Source organism: Malaclemys terrapin, chromosome 10 (genome assembly GCF_027887155.1).
Source record: "Malaclemys terrapin pileata isolate rMalTer1 chromosome 10, rMalTer1.hap1, whole genome shotgun sequence".
In the NCBI taxonomy this organism is placed as follows: domain Eukaryota; kingdom Metazoa; phylum Chordata; order Testudines; family Emydidae; genus Malaclemys; species Malaclemys terrapin.
This window is the reverse complement of record NC_071514.1, coordinates 36,148,065-36,170,315: the sequence shown is the minus strand read 5'-3', so window position 1 is coordinate 36,170,315 and position 22,251 is coordinate 36,148,065. Positions and strand designations below refer to the sequence as shown.

General features: G+C 36.7%; 1 protein-coding gene across 5 annotated transcripts in view; it reads left to right on the top strand.

Annotated features, from left to right (window-relative positions):
* Window positions 1-22,251, top strand: part of SCAPER (S-phase cyclin A associated protein in the ER) — a 379,512-nt gene that overhangs the window by 168,762 nt on the left and 188,499 nt on the right. For all 5 annotated transcript variants that reach the window (XM_054041167.1, XM_054041165.1, XM_054041164.1 and 2 more), the window contains 2 exons: window positions 13,968-14,104; window positions 20,115-20,180. In XM_054041167.1, the coding sequence (XP_053897142.1) occupies window positions 13,968-14,104; window positions 20,115-20,180 (203 nt within the window). The remainder of the gene's footprint in view (window positions 1-13,967; window positions 14,105-20,114; window positions 20,181-22,251) is intronic.

Below are 22,251 nucleotides of genomic sequence, written 5' to 3'. Positions count from 1 at the left end.
GGGAAATATAGGTAACTATGCAGTATATTACATTAGATAGAAAATGTACAATATGTCAGAAAGGTCAAACATATATATTCAGCACCAGACTGTGGCATTTGACAGCCCTCTTTGGTGCTAGTGCATAGTCCTGCAGAGATCCTGGTGCACAGGAGAAATATGCCCTCTGTGCCATACATTAGGAGAGTGCTCTGCGAGCACTGCCCACCCTCCAGGACTGGGCAATTTTTGTGGCTGGGGGAGCCCCAGAGCCCCCACCTTCCCTGGCTTTTCCTGCCATTTTTAGGAGGTAGTTTGTGCACCAAGAGTACTAAGGAGCAGTCTCTGTGTTTAGGAGTATAAGAAGTTCAATTGTTGCTGCCTCTCTGCAGCAGATGCAAGACTCTTAGCACTTCTCCCTTCTGCCTTGCTCACCTTGATAATCTCTAGATGCAATATGACCCTAAGGATAAATCCATAAATAAGTCTTGTCCCATGAAACATTCCATAAAAGAATAACGCTCTTCTAATTTTTGTTTTAATTCTTCCATATTATACCCACCCATGCTTTTAGAGTAAAAGGCCTTTGGGCCAGAAACTCTCCTGTTTGTCAGTACATTTTACTTACTGACAGTTCTGTTTGAATATACTTTGCTATATAAGTAATAGTCTGACCATAAATATTTTTCAAGTTAGTTATTTGCTGGCTCGATCCTCTAGATCATTGTGACTTTACCACTTGATTTTAAAATATCTTTGTTTAAAAATACATGCATTAATGTGTCACTTTGTCCTTTTCCATAAGGTTATACTAAACATATCCCAACTTTAATGAAATGTGGTATCCTGTGTTTTAGGACACTTTATACATGTTTCTATATTTATTTTTATCCTTCTGTATCAACAATGCATGAATCATTTTATATATTTTTGTTGCAATATAATTTTAAATTGCAGTTCTTCAGAATTTGTCACACGGCTATTTAAATGGAGTTTACACACCATAAGCCAAATTTAGGAGTGGCATACGGTGGCATAAACCATTGCAGAAATGTGTGGCTGCTGTTCATGTGGGTGCACATGCCCAAATGCACACTTCAAGACCTAGGAAGTACTGCAGTGCTAGCTGAACAAGAGGTGTAGACTGGACAGTCAAAAGTTGTTTTTTTTCATACAGTGACTCTATGGAGAAACTCATATCAATGGAATTCCTTTAGGGTTCTGGTGCAAACTACAGCTTTAATTTTTCTGCCATCCTTGTCCATAGAAACCTCTGCCTCTTAGAGGATTAATTTCTTCTTAAATATAGTCAGCTTAGCTTGTGTTACACCTCCCAGTGCCTAGTTGTACTGAATTTGTCCCTAAACATACCTGTAGTAAGGGTATCTATAATTTGTTATTGTGCCCATCACTTCTTTTTTTAGATCTGCATGCTAATTCTCACCATTTCTTTGTTCGTGTTTGGCAGTCATCTATTAGAAAAGCTGAAGATGAGAATATCAGACTTTTGTCCTCAGTAATGCAACACTGAAAGGGTACATATTAATGAAAAAGACAGACATGCATCCTAAGTAAAATGTTAATAAAATATATGGTGAGGGTGTTGGCATGTCTTGATTCTTCGGGATAGAAATAAGATGAAGTGCTAGTTATGTAAATTACTCCTATTTCCTCTACTACTTTTTCTAATAATTTTAAGTGCATTTACTCTGAAACCTTTACTATTTTTGTTCATTTCCTGACACTTTTCTAATTCAGAAGATAAATACTATATGTGCTGTAGTTGGATATATTTTTTTCAGTTTATTTAAATACTTAAAATATCTTTAAAACACTGACTTTCACAGTGAGATTTTTAAATAACATTTAAAGATTTTATTTATTAATATTGGGGAGAGGAGAAAGAATTGTCTGCTTGTTAAAGGCCCAGCACTACTTACATATTCAAATTCTAGTTCATATAGGGTGCATTTAGATCAGCAAAATTGGACATACAAATCACAACTAATGTGGCTTTTCAGTGTTGTGTACGTCTGTCATTTGCTACTTTGCCTGTTCCAGATGCTCTTTCTTTACCAGTAGTCCCTGCCTTGGCAGCTTTTGCAGGATCCCTTTCCTGGTCAGCTGTAGTTATGTTAGGACCATGTACCTCATGGAGGTAAAGGAGTCTTCTCCAGCTAGTGGAAGAGCAGATAGAAGATGCATCCTTTGGGCTATTTCCTCTGTGAAGTCTTCAGTCCCCTCTATTTACTTCCTTGGCATACCAATAGATTCCTTTGAGGAGCCTCAAGTATTAATCCTGTAATGCCTATCAGGCCAGAAGGTCAACTCCAGGTGCAATTTATTTCATGGGCTATTCAACAATACCAAGTTATTATTGGAAGCCTTAGACTCAGCTATCAGGAGATAACATTTTATCATCTCTTACTCCTCTTGGGACTGCCACAGCTCAGAGCAGATCCAGTTGTTCAAATGCATGTGAAAATATTATATTTGTATTAATCCTGACCTTGCTTTACCATATCAGTTCAACTTTGACACTTTGCTTTCCTGATGTTGCTTTAAATACCAATATTACTCGTTAACGTTTTTTTCAAAAGCTAGATTGTGTATTAGAAATAATTCTATTTATAATCAATATAATAACTGAACTTTCACTTCAGTTGACTTGGTTGACACTTAAGAATATAATAATCTTCCTATGCATACACATAATTCTCATCAACACCAATAGGAGACATCAATGAATATCAAAGGTGAATCTACTGTGTGGACAGTCTTTATTCAGTTCTCATGTTGATGGGATTTTTTTGATTTTGGAGATTTTTTTTATTGGAGGTGATGGGGTTATTATACCAAATAGTCTCTCAGGAGTAACGGAACGCCATTATGACACAAAATAGATTTAACAGTCTACTGTAGGTCAACTCCCAGTATTAACCAGCAGTTTTTCTAGATACTGGCCATTGCCAGTTGTGAATAAATGCCTCGGTTGCTATCATGTATTGTATGAAGTGACTGTTAATTGGAAAGTTTATTCTCCAGCTGTTGTATTTCACATGAACAAACAAGGGTCAGAATCTGGATTATGATATGGTTTAATTCATCTGAACTGCATCCTACTTGAATATATAATGTCTCTGCATTTTCTAGTACTTACTTCATTTTTTTATGGAGAAGTTTTGTAACTGTATATTATTTGGATTCTAAAAGAATCATGTGATTTCGTCAAATAATATTAGTAATACTGTAATATATTATATTAATATAATAACTGTAATATAACTTTTAATATATCAGAAGTGCCTGGTCAGCTGAAAGCCTTATAGTTACTAAGATCTGAAATTCACTGGATAGTTGTTCAGTTTCATGCAGGACATTTGCATCAGAGAACGGGATATCCAGCAGGAACATGATTTCTTGGGTGACCTTAACCTCTTCTGGTTTTAGCAGTAATGGTTTTGTCAACTCAGTTTCTCATGCAGTTTGTGGACAAGGCACATCTGCTGCATTTTGGAAAGTTACAAAACTGTGAATGCTGAAAGTCTGAACAGTGGGGAGGGAATTTCTCTGTGGATCAGTTGGTCTGTCTTACTTATTTGTCTCATTCTTCTAGTCTGTGATTTTTAATTGCAGTCCTAGCAGAATTCTTTCAGTTTAAGGCGTCAGGCCCTGAAATTGCAGCATTTAAAAACATTCTAAAGTTTACACTGCAGGATGATGCAATTTCTAATTTATTTATTTATTTATTTTTACATTTTTGCACATTATAATATATACAAAGAGAACATGTTGTGGGTTTCTGTTCATGACTCAGATCATCCTGATGATGTTTTAATGCCCACCGGATTAATAAATTATTATGTTTATTATATAAGGTCCCAATCCATCATTACATTGATTTTATATTTGTTTTATAATTTATGTATTTGTTGTAGTTATTGGTTGCTTTTCCTCTCTGTCATCCCTTCAGTTTGTAAATTATGTCAATTTAGACTGAAACACTAGGTCAAATGCAGAGGTAGATTACACATTGGTAAGTGGCTGTCAATCTAACAGTCAAAGCTGTTGTAATGTACACCTGGAGGGGGCTGAAAAAAAAGTTACACCAATTTAGTCTCCATTTAGATTTATATAGATTTCTTTATCATTCCCTGGTCCCTTATGCTTTTGTTTCCTTCCTTCCTTTGGAAGGGTGGGACAAAAGGGTTAGTGGTGGTGATGGGTTTTGGATCCTTATGTGAAGTTAGTGCCTACCTTTGTAGATATTGTCTGCCATAGGGAATTTTGCAAAACAAATTCCCATTGGAGTCCTAGTGTAGACAAATGTTCAGTGGCTTCCAAAGCTTTTGCTGAATCAGTGTTGATATTAGTGGAAAATTCTGTGCAAAAATCCCTTTTGTAGACACCTCTTTAGTTACCTTCAAAATCTAAGAGGGAAGATAACTTGTACTCACAGCTATAAAAAAAAAAAAAAAGAAAAGAAAAGAAAAAAGAAAATTAACTGAAAAGAATGCCACAACAAAATTGAACAGATAAATCTAAACCTTGCAATTTAAGACCTAGATAATTAAAACATGAAAATACAATACCTCAAATACAATTACAAAATTGCTAAATGTGTAAATTGCAAAATTATATAAGTACATACCTAAAAAGGAAAAATACCAAACTTACTAATATTTTCTTTAATTTGTTTAAATGAAAAAGGTAATGGTGTGTGTGTTTGTTTGTTTGTTTGTTTGTTTCAACAAAAATCAGTTATAACGTTTTAAAACAATCTTCCTCTCCCATAATAAGACCAGTCCTCAACTTCTCACTCAAGTTATGCCACTTGCGCAACCCATCGACTTTACTGAGTGTTGCCAAAGTAAGGAAGTCAGGATCAAGCCCAGAGATTTTAAAACAGATTAATTTTAAAAAACGGTGTTTAATTTCATTAAAATCTCTTGATTTTTCTTCTTGTGAAAATCTGTGATTTTTGTCATCTGTTTGTGAGTGATTAATTTCCAAAATGGCCAGAGGACTGAAAGTGACGGAAACTTTCATCTTGTCCTTCTTATGAAGAATTCAGTGATTATAATAAGCATGCTGAAGCCTTTCTGTTTATTCCCAGGGCACAGACATCAAAACTATTTTGTAATGTGATCTTGAAGAGCACTGAGAGTAGTGGCCTACAAATGAAGATGCTTTGCGATGCAGTATACCTTACATTTTTAAAAATCATATATTCCTATCACAACTTTGGTAAAACTGTATAAAAGAAACAGGAGTGTTTCTAGTCTGTTGAGTTGTTGAACAGACACTAACAAAAGAATATAGAGCAAAAAAAATGTATTGGCCAGATTTAAAGTAAAACAGAACATGATAAACCATTAAATATGTTAACACAGAATTTCTCCTCTGTTTCCATATTTTATGGCTGGATATCATAGCATTGTACATACCAGATGCTACATGAGGTCCAGATTCTGCGCAAAGATTGAATAGTATCTTACTCTGTTAGTTGATGGATTTCAATAGGATTACTTGCAGAATAAGATACTACTCAGTGTGTGTAAGGATGGCAGAACCTGACCATAATGTTTGTAGTATGTTTCAGTCTTTTGTTCGGGATGGGAAATGGTAATTATTTGTACTTATTTATAGCCCTTGTTTCCAGATAGCATTGGTACATTTGAGAATGTGTGCAGAGAGAATTCAGATCAGTCACATTAAAATTATAAAACAGGTAGTAACATCAAAGGTTTAGTAGATGTGAACACCAATCTTAATAGCATAAGATTTCATTTGAAAATATTTTTAACATAATCATAGAATTTATACTGGCTTGATTCTACAAAGGGCTGGAGATTTATTGATGCACTAGGATCTTGGGGCACTCATTATCTCTCAGTTGCAGAATCAGCCCTGTAGTCCTTTACACCTTTGCATTGCTATAGAAAACATATATTAATCCTCACAACGCCATGTGAGATAGCTAGGTAAGTAAGTAGTATCTCTGATTACATCTAACGTTTACTTAAAGAAGTGTTTTTGGCAAGAAGTAAATAAAATGCCAAACAATTACAATGTATTGTCTTGATTAGAGATCAAACTGTGGGACTCCATAATGTAAATATCGATTGCTAAAGTAAAATCTTTAAGAAGATGAGACCAATTTACTTGTTAAGTACTGTACTGTGTAGAGCCCAATCTTTCAAACACCTACATATATATATATCACACATGCTGATAAGCATAGGTGTTTGAAAGATTGGGCCCTATGCAGTACTTAGCAAGTAAATTGGGGGGGTGTATATCTCTCTATCATCCCATTGACTTCAATGGAAAACTCATACAACTAAAGTTACATGCCTAATTGTTTTCAGAATTGCAGATTTAGTATGATTTAGTGTGGTTATGTGGACTTTAAAAATTACATTATTTAATACAAATATTACAAGCTTAGCAGGACCTTAGAGAAAATATACTTGTACTGTTCTGAAGCTTGACATTACTGCTGTTGGGTTCACAGAGTATTGTCATTCAATACTATCTGAGCTATTAGTTGTACATGTTTCTCATCTGAAAGGTGCTAAATCTGCCTAGTGTGATAATCCTACACTTTGATCTGTACCTTCAAGAAGTGACAGTTATTTGTGACACAAGGTGTTATTACTCTAGTCTTATTTTAATGAGCTGTAAGGATGAAGTTTGATATTAATTCAAACTGCCACAATTGAAAGTTGAGAACTCTGAGAAACATACTCTGCTAAGGTGCTTGTGTTTATTTGTACAGCATGTTTTGTAGCCATCCCATGTTGTGCTATTGACAGCTAAGACGTTTTTTGGCCTTCACAAGGTGATAAATGAATAAGCTTGTTGAACTCTGTAGTTCTGTTTGAGTCATCTATTAAGCTATAGATTAGATCAGGAAAGAGACATTAGACCCTGCAAAGGCAATACAAGGCTTTGTCTCATTCATCATTCTCACCTATCAGAAATCTGATGGAGTGTTTGTAATTGTCATTGAGTGGCATGAGGATAGCTGGTTTACTCTCATTTTATATCTGAATGCCTGCTCTTTTATTTTATATGGTGTCTGTTTCAAAGCAGAGAATTAGCTTCATTTTGCTCCTACTGTCACTTTGACTGGTACAAGTAAATTGATTGTAGATCTGATAAACACACGAATCAGTCCCACACCTGTAGAGTCATAGGTTAGAAAAGTTTAATCTTTCAATTACTTTTTAAAACCTCCTGAATAACAGAAGATATAATTGTCTTACCACTATGTGACTTGTGTGAGATGGTGTAATTAGAAAAAATTATGATAGTAAAATATATTAATGAACAGTTTTAAAAGTTGAGATATCCTACTAAAATTGTTATAATTCTCATTGCTGTTATTTTATTAATCAGACACCCAAGAATGTGCTAGGCACTGGATGTCTCCATGTCTAATGTGACAAAACAGTAATATACCAAGTAAGGTCCTTCATTTTCTTAAAATGAAAAAAATTGACACCATCAAGCCATGGAGGCCATAGAGAAGCATTGATGAGACTTGGGGCCACACAGAGTTGGTTCAACATTGATGGCTGGCTTCTCCCTGTGTATGATGCTTACGCCTTCTGAGCTCTAGCAGAAGCTGAAGGATCTTAAGTCACCTTTCCTTTCACCACAAGCAGTCAGGAACTGACTAGAAGGGCAGTGGTTGTGAGAGATTGATAAACAGCACTGGGGACTGACTCCTGCTCCACCCTTCTACTGCTTCCCTTCAGGACCAAGAGTCATCAGGAGTTTGAGGAGTTTTGCCACCCTTGTGGTAGGGAACTGAGACTCAAGAGGGAGAATCCTGTCGGAACATCCTCAGGGAAGCAGAGTTGCAGGCCACTGTTTTTTCCCTTTTCAGGGATGTTTACAGGGGTATAGCTAAAATTAATGGGGTGAAATTTAGCAAAAAAATATTCAAGCTGAGTATCAGGGGAAACACCCAAATAATGAGACCTGTTAGTCAGTGGAATAGTATACTGTAGGGAAGTGGCAGAAATCTTATTGCTTGTATAATCAAGAATGACAAAGCACTGAAAAATATGTATAACCTTAAATATATTAATTTTTCTTTTGTTAAATGTATGTACCATAATATATACAGGATGAGCAGTATGACCAACTTAACATTGCATTACTTACCTTTTAGAATTTCCTGAGGTTGGTGTGCTTGATCTCTTACTCATGATATTGGTTTAACATTCACTTTGCATACATATGATTTAAGATAGAAACTTCAAGCCTTATTTTGATTTTGCAAGGCTAGATTGTACTGTAATGTTTTACAAAAATTAAACAGCCTTTTTCCAGGAAATGTCACAAAGATTTATTTAGTTTTTAACAGGCATACATTTTTCCTGAATGAGTAAGAGAAAATATGATCAGTTGTTTTCTGGAAAATACTCTCTGTATTGCTATAGAATTAGTCACAGAATGTTTTTCCCCTAGTTGTTTTTATTTTTATTAGTTAAAATTTTATTTATTTTTATTTCAGTTTTTAATGACAAGGCATCTTCTGATTATGACCCTGATAATTTTCAAGGTTTAATAATAAGTAAGCAGTTTCTCATTTATTTTATCCTTCAAAATGCATATAGTACTATACAAGAAACAAAAAATAGAGAAGCATTACTATATTAATAAATGTAATACAAATAGTATAGAAACTGAAATTGATTCATCTAGTTAATTTCATGTTCCTCCTTGCCTTGGACTGATTAGCTCAAATTAAATTTTGCTTTAATCAGCCCAGACAGGTAAGATGCAATATGGGAATTGGTGATTTCTACTAGTTGCAATAAAAATACTTTTGAGTGACTTCTGGAGTGTATGAATATATATTTTAATCACATTTGGAAGCAGAAGTAGATATAGAATTATACAAATAATCGGGTCACGTTGCTGATAATAGAATGTTTTTACCTTTTTCTTTAAAAAAAAAAAAAACCCTAGGAAATTACATTAAAAAATTACATTAAAAGAATGATCATTTTGGTTGCAAAACCAAATTTTTGAAAGTTAGGAAATGATAGTTTATGATTGTCTGCACAACCTTAATTTGGTCCCCTTGTGCATCTGCATTTTGATGCATGCTTTAATTTACATGATCAAATACTATTTTTTTCTACAAGACCTTATTATATATGCAAGATAAATGCAGAATTCCTTATAATTTAAGCTAAACCAGTTTAAGGCACTCGTCAACTGAAATAAGAGTGACCAGTCAAGGGCATTGTACTGATTTAACTAAATCAGTTTTTAAACCAGTTTGGTTAAATCAGTACAATTTTCTCATGTAGACGAGCCCAAAGACATTGTGTTAGAATCAAAAAAAGATATCATCTCAGATGGTGTTATTCAGCAATGAACATTTAAATTAAAGGTTGTATTTATAAATGACAAAGTGTCTGTGTGATGGGGTTTCCTTCTTAATGCATGAAAATCCAGTTTGAATTTTTATTGATTTCCACATGTCCTTTTGAAAGTGGCAAATCATGTGTATGTGCACACACTATGGTTTTCAAAGAAAGCTTTCGGTGCTCAATGGGCAATTCTTACAAAACTGAGAACACCTGCAACAGAACTGCTATGCTCAGCCTATTATTCCCATGCCCTGGACCACACTATTCATGAGATGTTCTGTACAGCAATTAAAAGAACCTTCTGGATTGTGTGGATTTTTTTAATAACAAAAAAAGCAAAATGGTTATTTTAAGTAAAATATGTGTTATAATGATATTTACTTTTCATGCATGACATTTGATAAAAACTGAGCTATCTCACAATGAGGCTGCTCTTAGGAGGAAAACTGTAGCTTACAGGGTGACTGATGTTATTTCACTGAAATGCAAATTTGAGTATGAAAGACAAATTACATTCCCTTCAATAAATTGTAACACTATAAATGGTGAATATTTTCTCACACATATTTAAACAAAAATAACAAAGTTCAGAATAATTTGATAAAGTGTTGAAATCTTAAACCTTAGCATGAATTATTTCATTTAATACAATGAATTATGTTGGTAGGCCAGAGCTTTGATCTTATGTGGCCAGAAAAGTTAATTCAGAGAAGAAGAAAGATATCAGCTTTGATGAGATCATATCTGCATTGGTATCAGTTTCTTTAAATTGTTGGACAAAATAATTACCCATCCCCTTTTTCCTGGACACACACACCCTTATGTTCCCTCCATGCCAGAACTATTAATTCTCCAGTGGTTGGTTCAGTTTCATTTCTGGATCCTTTTTGCTGCTGGAGGAAAGTACATAGGTTAGAACACAACAAAGATTTGAGCCCCTTAAATGCAACTGGACTCAGATGGAGCCACAAAAACTCTAAAATGAACTAAACTAGATTTTATGAACATAAAAAATGACAAAGTTGGGGGAAAGAAGGAAATACTGTACATCTTTTATCCATAGCCACCAATTATGTTGTGAAGTGCTGAATTAAACGTGGGCTTAACAGGAACTGTAGAAATGTTATGAATTATTTTTCAGATTGAGATCTGTCCTGTGCACATGCAAATGGTAGTAAATGAGCATAAGGTACAGCGTTACTCCCCTCCACCCATACCTTGGCTTCACCTTTCAACATGCCAGTCAGTGCACTGAGGACATTTACTGTACCAGCTCTAGGGCTGGCACAGCATATGTCTCTTCTGAAGCAGGGAGAACTGTGAGGCAGATGGTGACTCAGAATCTGCTTCAGGTCTGCTCCTGGAGCAGTGTAACTACACATAATTGGCCCCTTTATATTTATAGGGTATGTTTTTGAGGGACTTTAAAGGCTGTTTTTTTTTTTTATTATAAGTTAACCTTTTTGGAATAATTTTGCTCTCCCTCCACCAAAAATGTTGGAGTTGGGATTAATTTTATTAAATGGTGTGTAGAAAACTGTTTTTTTGTTTTGTTTTTAGTTTTTCTCACTGGACTTGTTCTGATATGTAGTTCACTTTCTATATTTGCAATTTTATTTTCAAACAAACGTTTTAAGTATGTACATTTATAAAAAGTTTTAAAAGGCTTTCAGTAAAAAAAAATGCCACACATTTAATTGAAAATACTAACTCCATTGAATATGCATTCATGAATTATTTTAATGTGAGACCATAAGAATTGAAATATCAGATCACACCACTGGTCCATCTGACTCAGTATTCTCTCTGACAGTGGCCAATGCAAGATACTTGCAAAGAAAGTGCAAGAAAACCCTGCAAATAGACAGAGCCCAATCCAAAGCCCATTGAAGGCAAAGGAAGAACTCCCATTTACTTCACTGGATCAGAGCCTAATGGAATAACTTGCTCCTAAGGAAAATTTCTCTGTAATCCCCATCAGTTAGTGATTGGCTTATGTCCTGAAGTGTTTATATCCCTTTCAAACTTTTTTCCTGAATATTTCATGTTTATACTCAAATATGATAAGATGTTTCCCAGCCAGTAATAGTTTAGACATAACCTAAAGACTTACTTGTATTTTTATCTTAGAATTATACAGGAAGGATATGTACACATGATAGAGCAAGAATGGTCTGGGGTTCAATGGTTAAGTTTCAGAGTGCATGATTGAGCATTGGGAAAACTTAGAAATCCAGGGAATAGGATTTATTTGTTTTGTTAGAGAAAGAGTTAGGAGTAGTTGGCTGGGAGAAAAGATGCATATTGAGATGGGCTATGAAGAGAGTCAATTAAGCAAGAGGGGAACAGCATGGGAGAAGGATCTACTACTGACTGTGAACACACAAGTTGGGACAAAAAGAAATCAAGTATCAGGCAAATGAAGGGAAAAAATTGGAGAATAGAAAGAGATGAGGTTGGAGAGAAAGAAGAGAGATCAAAAAGAAAATCTTCCATGGAAAACAACAAAAAGAGATTTTATAGTGTACTTCAAAATGGACAGAAGGCTTGGGAAAATTTGCTGATGGGTTAACATTTCTGGGAAGGGATGAGGTGAGAAGAAACCCAATTTTTGACATATCAAATTCAGAAAGAAGACGACCAAGGAAAGGTGACATTGAGAAGAGAGGAAAGCCCTAGGCTGAATGACTCATGTTTTGAGTGATTAAATACACTAAGGCCTTGGCTACACTCGCGGATTCACAGCACTGCCTTGGCAGCGCTGTGAAGCGCGAGTGTAGTCGCGCCGCCAGCACTGCGAGAGTTCTCTTGCAGCGCTCTAAGTACTCCACCTCTCCAAGGGGAATAGCTTGCAGCGCTGCGAGCAAGCGTGCAGCGCTGCAGGCGTTGATTACACTGGCGCTTTACAGCGCTGCACTCGCTGCGCTCGGGGGGGGTGTTTTTTCACACCCCTGAGCGCAGCAAGTGCAGCGCTGTGAATTGCCAGTGTAGCCAAGGCCTAAGAGACCATTCATTCCTGCTGGAGAAGAGACAGCTGTACCCCACTGGCAGTGACCTGTGGAAGACGGTTAGCAGTGCTTGCACCTCTGCGATCCCTGGGCAGACTTAACTATCTGTGAACAATCCCACTTACAGAAACTGCATAAGGCATTCAGCACATTCTCTGATTGGCCCGGACATTCCCCATCCTGGTCAATCCTGATAAGTTTTGGACCTACACTGGCTAGGATCATAGGCAGAGTAGGGCACTTCTGTGCCATTGCTGCCCCATTCTAAGCAGATTTTACAGTACTACAGGCCCTGCCACCACAAGATATGCAGGGAACCCCACTGATTATCCCATGGCTGAATCTGTTCCTAAATCTTCTGTCTTACCCTCAAAATGCACCTTAGGTATGTGGAAATGTTAATATCTTTTATTGGTTACAAAATTACCCATTGTTTATTTTAGTGATATATATTGATAACAGATGCATTATGGGTGTTTTCTTAGTGGCTAATATTTTGCTACGACCAACATATTTTATTGCTTTATTTTGTTTTTTGCTGTGTCATTATTGGCTTTCCAATTACATATTACAATTAATTATATAACATTTTGGGTTAATTGAGAATGGTATAACCCAGTGTTTCCCAAACTTGGGATGCCGCTTGTGTAGGGAAAGCCCCTGGCGGACCAGGACGGTTTGTTTACCTGCCGCGTCCGCAGGTTCGGCCAATTGCAGCTCCCACTGGCCACGGTTTGCCGTTCCAGGCCAATGGGGGCTGCAGGAAGGGCGGCCAGCATGTCCCTCAGCCCACGCCGCTTCCAGCAGCTCCCATTGGCCTGGAGCAGCGAACCGCGGCCAGTGGGAGCTACGATCGGCCAAACCTGCGGACGCGGCAGGTAAACAAACCGGCCAGGCCCGCCAGGGGCTTTCTCTACACAAGCGGCGTCCCAAGTTTGGGAAACACTGGTATAACCAGACATCACTAGTTGCTATAAGAAATTTAAAACAAACTTCTCTTTTAGTGGTTCATAGAAACATTCATGCATGAAATGTCCCATTACCATTATTAGTTAGCTAGAAAGAAAGAAAGAAATTCTGATTTTGCTGAATATAGGCCCTGATCCTGTAAACACTGAAGCATGTGCTTAATTTTAAGTGTGTGAGGAGTCCTGTTGAAGATAATATAATAATTACAACCAGGTAAGTCAGTGCTGTAAGTGTTTGCAGCATCAACATCATATATGGCTTTGTATTTTAATTAAGTACTGTGTGTTTTGATTGCTTTTAACTTATTTTCTTGAGCTAATGTTTACTTGTTCATTGAGTTTGATCTGACCAAAAGGTGTGTCTGTGTGTCTTGGGTTTGTAATTATCAGAAAGTGTTTCCAGAAATATTGTCATATTACTGGTTTATAAAAGGACAGGTGACATTGAAAAGATATAAACAAAAGTTTATACATCAACATTTGTTTCTTCATTTTCTCAGCCTTTTGTTAAATATTTATCATTGATGTTCTTTTGATGCAGAATCTTAGTTTCCTCACATGCTATAAAAATGAAATACCATTATTTTAAAATATTATTTCAATGTCTTCTGCAGGAGCACCTGTCACTGAAGAAGTACATTGTTGATATTGTGATTGAAAGCTCTGTTCCAGTAGAACCTTTAAAAGATGGAGAGGAGAAGCAAAAAACTAAAAAGAAGGCAAAGAAGCTAAAGGCACGGATGAACTCCAGGTAATGCTAATATTCTTTTAGCTTTTCTCTAAACTTAATCTTCTGTCCTTTAACAGGAATGCTATTGAACACTGAAAAAAAGTGTAAAGTTATTTGCTTCAGAAATGTCTTGAAAATAACACTGATGAGCCTAATTTATAGCCACTTTCTCTGATTGAGAAAGAAAACTGAATATCGATCTGGAGCCCTTGCTTTCACCTGTTAAGAGCTTTTCTCATAATTGGATGCCAGTGCCCTGCCAAAACTGTAGCCTCTTCCAGAATACAATAGTATGTTTAAGTATGTGTAAACCATGCCTATTTTTCTTCTTAGCTATTGATTTTTAAATGAAGTATCAAAGAAAATCAATAGTAATCAACAAATAGAAGCCATCCTGCTGTAGTGTCAAATCCCATGGCTGGATTTAATCAATTTTGTTGCCTGTCACAACAAGAAAAAGTTAGAAATATCTTAAAATGGAAAGTGAGTTGTCAGACCTGTAGTTTGTCATTAGCCTAAAAAGTGACATCTCCAGATCAGAATGATATGCAGGGCATCATTATATCATGAACTGTGGTGTCTGTCTTATAGCTGAAATGTCCCCAACTGAGGTTAGCATAACTTCAATAGAATATCATAATCTGGATTTCCTTTTTAAAACAGTCTTTGCATTTACCTTTAAAAAAGTCTAAGCATTCGTTAATGTATTTTTTCTTATTTTTAATTGTGATAAGAAAGAGTTATTTGAATAGATTTATTAAAACAATAGTTTAAATAAAATAATAGTTCATTAACATTGCTACGATGCAATAATGGTAATTTAAATCTTGCACAGATACACTTATTCTGTCTTTTATCATCTTGTTGCCTCAAGTTCTTTCTTTCCCCTTTTGCTCTTTTATGTGATAGATTTTTTGTCATTGGCATCTTATATATGATCACCAAATTAGAGTTTACTGTTTTACAAGATGCATGTATTGAAAGTACAGTGTCTACTTTCCTTCAGAATTTCTGATTATTAGGGGTAGGGAGTTGTTCATATTGCCGATTTACTGTACTCACTGAGTCCAATCGTACATTCCTTACTCAAGTAAAAGTTCCAGTGAATTCACTGAAAAATTTGCCCAAGTAAGGAAAACAGGATCAAGCCAATTGTTTGTTGTTTGCATCAATAACTGAAATATTCTGTCAGTACATCTTGAATTCTAGTGTGTCACATGAGTCAGCATATTTTAAAAATATTATTTATAATTACATCACTAATAGTAATGTGGTATTATTTTATAGATTTCATTTAATTGAAATGTTCACTGAAAGCTTCAAAATCTAGAAAAATATGAAAAGCAAGATAATTAATATTTTAGTTTCAAGGAATAGCCAAATAATTTTCTGTTATTTTAGGTCATTAACCCTGAAAAGAAAATTGTGAGTTAGTATTGAACATTTAACCATAAATATAGCCATAAGAAGCTCAGCAAAAATATAATATGTGGTTCAGTCCAGTAGCATAACAGAACAAAGATTGTCCCATAAAATTTAAAGCAAAAACAAAGCCTTAGTAAAATACTTTGAATATACTCCATTTGGCAAATTAATTTTAACTGTGCAGATATTGCTTTACCTTTAGGGTTACCAGTTGGCACCTTAATAAGTCACTGTAGTATTGGTAAACACTGCCTGGATACTCTCATGAGATCTCATTGTTGATCTGAGGGAGAAGGGTTTCCCATATTCAGAACACAAAAGAGGGCTTTATTAGACTAGAGGATTAAAGCAGGAGGAAGCAGGCGTCTCAGTGTTGTGAAATACTTTATGAAATGAGTTATGTGATGTCTACCACATTTCTGTGAAACAATCCAGTTCTAAGACCACCAAACAGTTGGGAGTCACTATTCAAAACCAACTCAGAACTTATCTGGATGGTAGATTTAAAGGCCTTATTAACTAATTTGGGAAGGAAGGGGGACTGGGTGGGAAGTGAGGAGCATGGAACAGTAATAATTCATTTAGAATTTCCCAGGAAGTCTTAAGTTGAGTCATCGATATACCTTATTTCATAATGGTCATGGGAAACTCCCCCTAGGTTTGTAAACTTGGCAATTATGAATGTATTTCAGTTGTTAGAAAATTATAAGATTTTAAATTTGAGCTGAAGCTAGTAACTGCACTAAAATAGGTTTGTGTTGCTTTCATGAGATGCTAGATCTTAAATCAGAATATGAAAGCAACTAAGAGCAAAGGTGAATGAAAGGACAAATTGTGATCAATGGGTTATTAGTTCTGTGTAAAAGTTTTGTTGGTCTATTAATAATATTTATAACCCTAAGCCATTAAACTGGTGCTGTAATAACAGCTGATATATATCTAGGTAAATTATCCCAGTTTAATATGTATGTGATGCTATCAAAAGAATGCTTCAGTGTCTGCATGTCAGATTGATTGTCAGTGAGAACTAAATAGTAAATTCTGATAATACACCTGAAGAAATTAACGAAAGAATATGTTTTGTGATTTCTCATTTACAATTTGTTTAAAACCTTCCTTTCACAAAAAATTGTTGTGGGATGTATTTTAGGTGAATAATTTTTGGTTTACTTTTCTGGGCCATACTCCAAGTTAGAATGCCTTTGTACTGGATAAGAGACAGGAAACAAAAAGTGAGAATAAATGGTCAGTTTTCATCATGGAAAAAGGTTAATAGCGGGATGCCTCAAGGTTTCTTACTAAGTCCAGTCATGTTTAATATATTTATTAATGACCTGGAAAAGGGGGGTGAATAACGAGGTAGAAAAACTTTTAGGTAATGCAAATGATACATCTACACTACAATAAAAAAACCATGGCACTGAGTCTCAGAGCCCATGTCAATTGACTCAAGTTTACGAGGCTAAAAATTATAATGTAGATGCTTGCGCTAGAGCCCAGGCTCTGAGACCCTCCCCTTCACTGGGTTTCAGAGTCCGAGCCCGAACATCTACACTACTATTTTTTGCCCCGTGAGCCCAAGTTAGTTGACCCGAGCACTGAGACTCACTGCTGCAGGTCTTTTTTTGTTGTGTAGACGTACCCTAAGTCAGTGGTTCTCAAACTAGGGCCGCCACTTGTTCAGGGAAAGCCCCTGGCGGGTCGGGCCGGTTTTGTTTACCTGCCGCGTCCGCAGGTTCGGCCGATCGCAGCTCCCACTGGCTGCGGTTCACCGCTCCAGGCCAGTAGGGGCTGCAGGAAGCGGTGCGGGCTGAGGGACATGCTGGCCGCCCTTCCTGCAGCCCCCATTGGCCTGGAGCAGCAAACCACGGCCAGTGGGAGCTGCGATCAGCCGAACCTGCAGACGCGGCAGGTAAACAAAACTGGCCCGACCCGCCAGGGGCTTTCCCTGAACAAGCGGCGGCCCTAGTTTGAGAACCACTGCCCAAAGTGGTTTAGGTTAGTCAAATCCAGGGTAGACTGTGAAGAACTTCAGAGGAACTTAACTAAGCAAGGTGAAAGGACAAATGCAGTTCACAGTAGATAAATGCAAAGTAGTGCTCACTGGAGGGGAAAAATGAACTATTCATATACCTTACAGAGTTCTAAATTAGCTAGGTCTACTCAAGAAAGAGACATGGGCATTACTGACAGTTCAATGAAGACCTCTGCTCATTGTGCAGATACAGTCAAAAAAGCAAAGAAAATGTTAAGATCCGAACGGATTGGAATGGAGAATAATATGGAAAATATTACAATCATATCAAAGATATGCCCTCATCTGGTACCCTGTGTGCTGCACTGGTGGCCACATTGCAAAAAGGATATTACATAATTGGTGGGTGAAGGGGGGCAGTTCAGAGAAGGTGATGAGAATGATTGGGGCATGAAAAAGATGTCATATGAAGAGAAATGGAAAAGATTAGGATTATTTGCTTTACAAAGAAGGGGACACGATAAAAGTATATAAAATGCTGAATAATATGGAGAAGGTAGATTGTGAATGTCTGTTCTCCCTCATAACACAAGAACAAGGGGACATTCAATAAAATCGAAAGATAACAATTTGTAACTGATCAAAAGGAAATACTTTTCACTCAATATGGAATTAGATTGTGAAACTCATTGCTACTGGCTGTCATTGAAGCCAGTATTTTAGCATGATTCAAGGGAGAGTTGGACATTCATAGGGGTATCCAGAGTTATAATAACAACAAGGAGTCTGGTGGCACCTTAAAGACTAACAGATTTATTTGGGCATAAGCTTTCGTGAGTAAAAACCTCACTTCTTCGGATGCATAGAGTGAAAGTTACAGATGCAGGCATTATATACTGACACATTGAGAGCATGGAGTTACTTCACAAGTGGAGAACCAGTGTTGACAGAGCCAATTCAATCAGGGTGGATGTAGAGGAGGTGTCAATTCCAGGAGAGGATGACACCTCGTCATCTATTATTGGGAGTGGACTACATCCACCCTGATTGAATTGGCTCTGTCAACACTGGTTCTCCACTTGTGAAGTAACTCCCTGCTCTCCATGTGTCAGTATATAATGCCTGCATCTGTAACTTTCACTCTATGCATCCGAAGAAGTGAGGTTTTTACTCACGAAAGCTTATGCCCAAATAAATCTGTTAGTCTTTAAGGTGCCACCAGACTCCTTGTTGTTTTTGTAGATACAGACTAACACGGCTACCCCCTGATACTTGACAGAGTTATAATAGTTTATCCTAAAATAGTTTTGGAACGAAGATAAAACCTCATTCTTCAGGCTTAAAGCAAAGAATGACTATTAGCAATTAGGATGACATCTTATTGAGGAGCCGATTATCCTATATTTGCCTACTGTGGGGTTTCAGCTCCTTCCTCTAAAGCAATTTATGATGATCACTGTCAGAGAAGGATTACAGATCTGATCACTGGTCTGATCCAGTATGCAATTCTTATGTTCAAAATAACTCATTTCCCATTTGGACACCTAAAAAAGTGGCTGGATTTTCCTTTCTGAAAATCTGAATGACTTGCCCTATGTCAGAGATTGAGTCAGCTGCAGAGCTAGGAATAGAACTCAACAGTCCTGAGCAGCAGCCTTACCTAACCCAAACGTCACTATCTCTCCACTTAGTTTCTGCATATGCCATCATTTTCTTTCTGAATATGAAGTCAATGTAGAGTTTTCCTAATTGGTCCAAAGCTGAATTTTCTAGCTGCTCTGTTGGATATTTCTTTTACAATAGGGCTCTGTCTGTAAGAAGTGAGAATTTAAATTTTCTGCATCACCATAGTGTCTAAATTTGTTTTACCAAATATATTAAATGTTAATGAATCACTGCAATGAATCCTGACTTAGGTTGATGAACTGATGATGTTTATCACCTGTTGGCCCAGTCCAGCTGGAGCCACACTAAGCAGTGGTAAAGAAGTATTGTCTCAAATTTTCTTTTACTTTGGCATGTGGCCAATGTAAACAAGAATACTTTTAAGTGTCTAAACAGGTTTACGCTGTTGAGTCCTGCTTACATTTCCCAAAGTAAAGCAGACATTCATAGAGAGATTTATTTTAGAGTTGTATGTCTCATGAAATACATTGTTATAGTACTGTCATTAGTGTTTCATAGAAGATTTAATTGAACCCTCAAATGTAATGGACAATTTGAATGTAAATTATAACACTTGTGATAAATTTGTCTTTTGATTCATTAGACATGTTAAAATTAGTAATGTTTTCATCTGCAATGATATTTTCAGGATAAAAATAATATTTCTCTAACCATTGTTTTGTATTCCATTTGTTATGATTTTGAAAATCAGCTTAAAATATCTTAAATACACAACAGGTGAAGTTATAGTAACAATAATCATACGAAGTCACTGGCTGTTCTTTAGGAACAAATATGGCTGATGAAAAGACAAAAATGGCTTACAATAAAATTGATTTTCAGAAATGCCCAGTGACTTGTACAGTGTCATGAAGCTGAATAAATCACATAGTAGAATTGTCTAATTGGTTTTCAAACATTGAATAATTAAAGAAAAATCAATGTTGATTAATATTTTTCCCTCAGGGCTAAAGAATATGAAAGTTTAATGGAAGCAAAAAATGCCACCTCTGAATCACCATACAAAGCAAAGTAAGTATTTAACTGTATACTTTGTTGTTTGTGTTTTTTGTAGACGTGCATCTGCAACTTTTCCGTAGGGGTCGATGTGGTAAGCTTTCCATTCAATACTTGGTATACTGTCCTCTTGAATTGCAGATCAGTTCCTAACACAGAAAGTCAGCGCTATAACCACTTCAGTGATAAGATGCAAAATATGCATCTCCACACAATAGGCAAAGAGGTTAGCAGGGGGCCAACATTTTAGGTTCCAGTGACCCAAATCAGGCTACAGTACAATATAATGTCCATAAGAGAGAAAAGAGTTTTTTCAGGGGTTTTCATTTATTTCACAAGGAATTTTGCCATTGGCAGCATATCTTGGGCCAGATATTCATTGGCTTCAATGATGCTTCACCAGTGTACGCCAGCTGAGTGGTGATCTGGCCACTTGTCTCTGTAGACATATATATTATTAACCCATTGATAGGCAAATCTAGGAAGCTGGGGACCAGGAAATTTGTTGCAATGAAGTTAAAAATGATATGCAAGCTCAATGAATTAACACGAGTTAAGGAGTCAGAAATGTTTTGGAGACCACCAGCTAGAAGAATGATTGTGCAAACATGCACTCAAAATAGGATTGTAATGTGGAAGAGGTAAGTATAGAAAACAATTTAGAAATGAAATTGTTTGTACCACTACTGAAGCTTAATTTTGCAGTCCCTTCCATAATCTACTCTGTCCACCGGAATTTCTGTTTAAGGCTCCCCCAGCCAAGAATCAGGATGGCTGCTCACACAGATAGAGAAGATGATTCTGGCAACCTGCATCTCATATCTCCATTCCTGTTGTAGATCTCTTCTTTGCTATCTGAGCATCATTGCAGACCCCTCTAAGGATAAGGAGGGGAAAGAGAATGTTCCTGCTCTGCTGGGCCAGGTTTGCCCAGTAGTTGCAGTAGTTTGTTGATGAAATCACTAGTTTGCCCAGTAGTAGCCCTGGTAGTTGCTCCTTCAACCAACTTCTAGAGAAGCCTGGTTTGCCCAGACTGAGGCCTTCCATATAAACCGTCGATCTCAAATGTACATTAGGGCCTGGAGAACTTTTCAGAGGTGGTATAAAAAGTGACACACGAGATTAGGGTGTGTTCCAGCCCTCAAATCTGGAGTACTTTGCATTTGTCCTGATTGAATTTCATCCTGTTTACTTCAGACCATTTCTCCAATTTGTCCAGATCATTTTAAACCTATCCTCCAAGACAGCCCCTTCCAGCTTGGTATCATCTGCAAACTTTATAAGTGTACTCTCTGCCATTATCTAAATCACTGATGAAGATACTGAACAGAGCAGGACCCTACTTGATATGCCCTTCCAGTTTGGCTGTGAACCACTGATAACTACTCTCTGGGAATGGTTTTCCAACCAGCTATGCACTCACCTTATAGTAACTCCATTTAGGTTGTATTTCCCTAGTTTGCTATGGTAAGTAATATATAAATACATATAATCTAAGTAAGTCAAATAGCAACTAGAAAAGACAGCCAACTCAGACTTTTGGGTACTTTTTGTGAACAAAATTATTAGTCAGCTGCTAGTTATGCAGGTTCTACTTAACCACATTGTCTTTTCCCCCTTGCTTGTACTCTGAACTTCTGATATTAATTGCCTTGTACTGCTAATAATAATCAACAAATTGTTCCCATTTTCCATGTGATTTTATCAGTGATGACCATCACTAAGCATCTCCATCAATGGCACATCATAAATGCTCTAGGATAGAGGGTACTGTTGTTGACTTCCATTTCTTAATAATTAGAGTAAGTATTATGACAGATTAGCACTCTTGGATCTCTGCTTCCTGTGTGTGGCTGCCAGGAAACGCATAGTTAAAGCCTGATTATCAGCCGATAGCAGGGTGGGCATGTGCCTGGCTCTCCTTCAAAAACTCATAAATCATAGTGCCTTCAGTCATCTGGTTCAGCTGTACCACAGCACAAACTCAACAATCCCCTGATTTTTCACCTGAAAATTTCCTTTTATTTTTGACTTGAACTAACTATAATTTTTGTTGTTGTTGTTGTTGCTTCATTGGACTCACCAG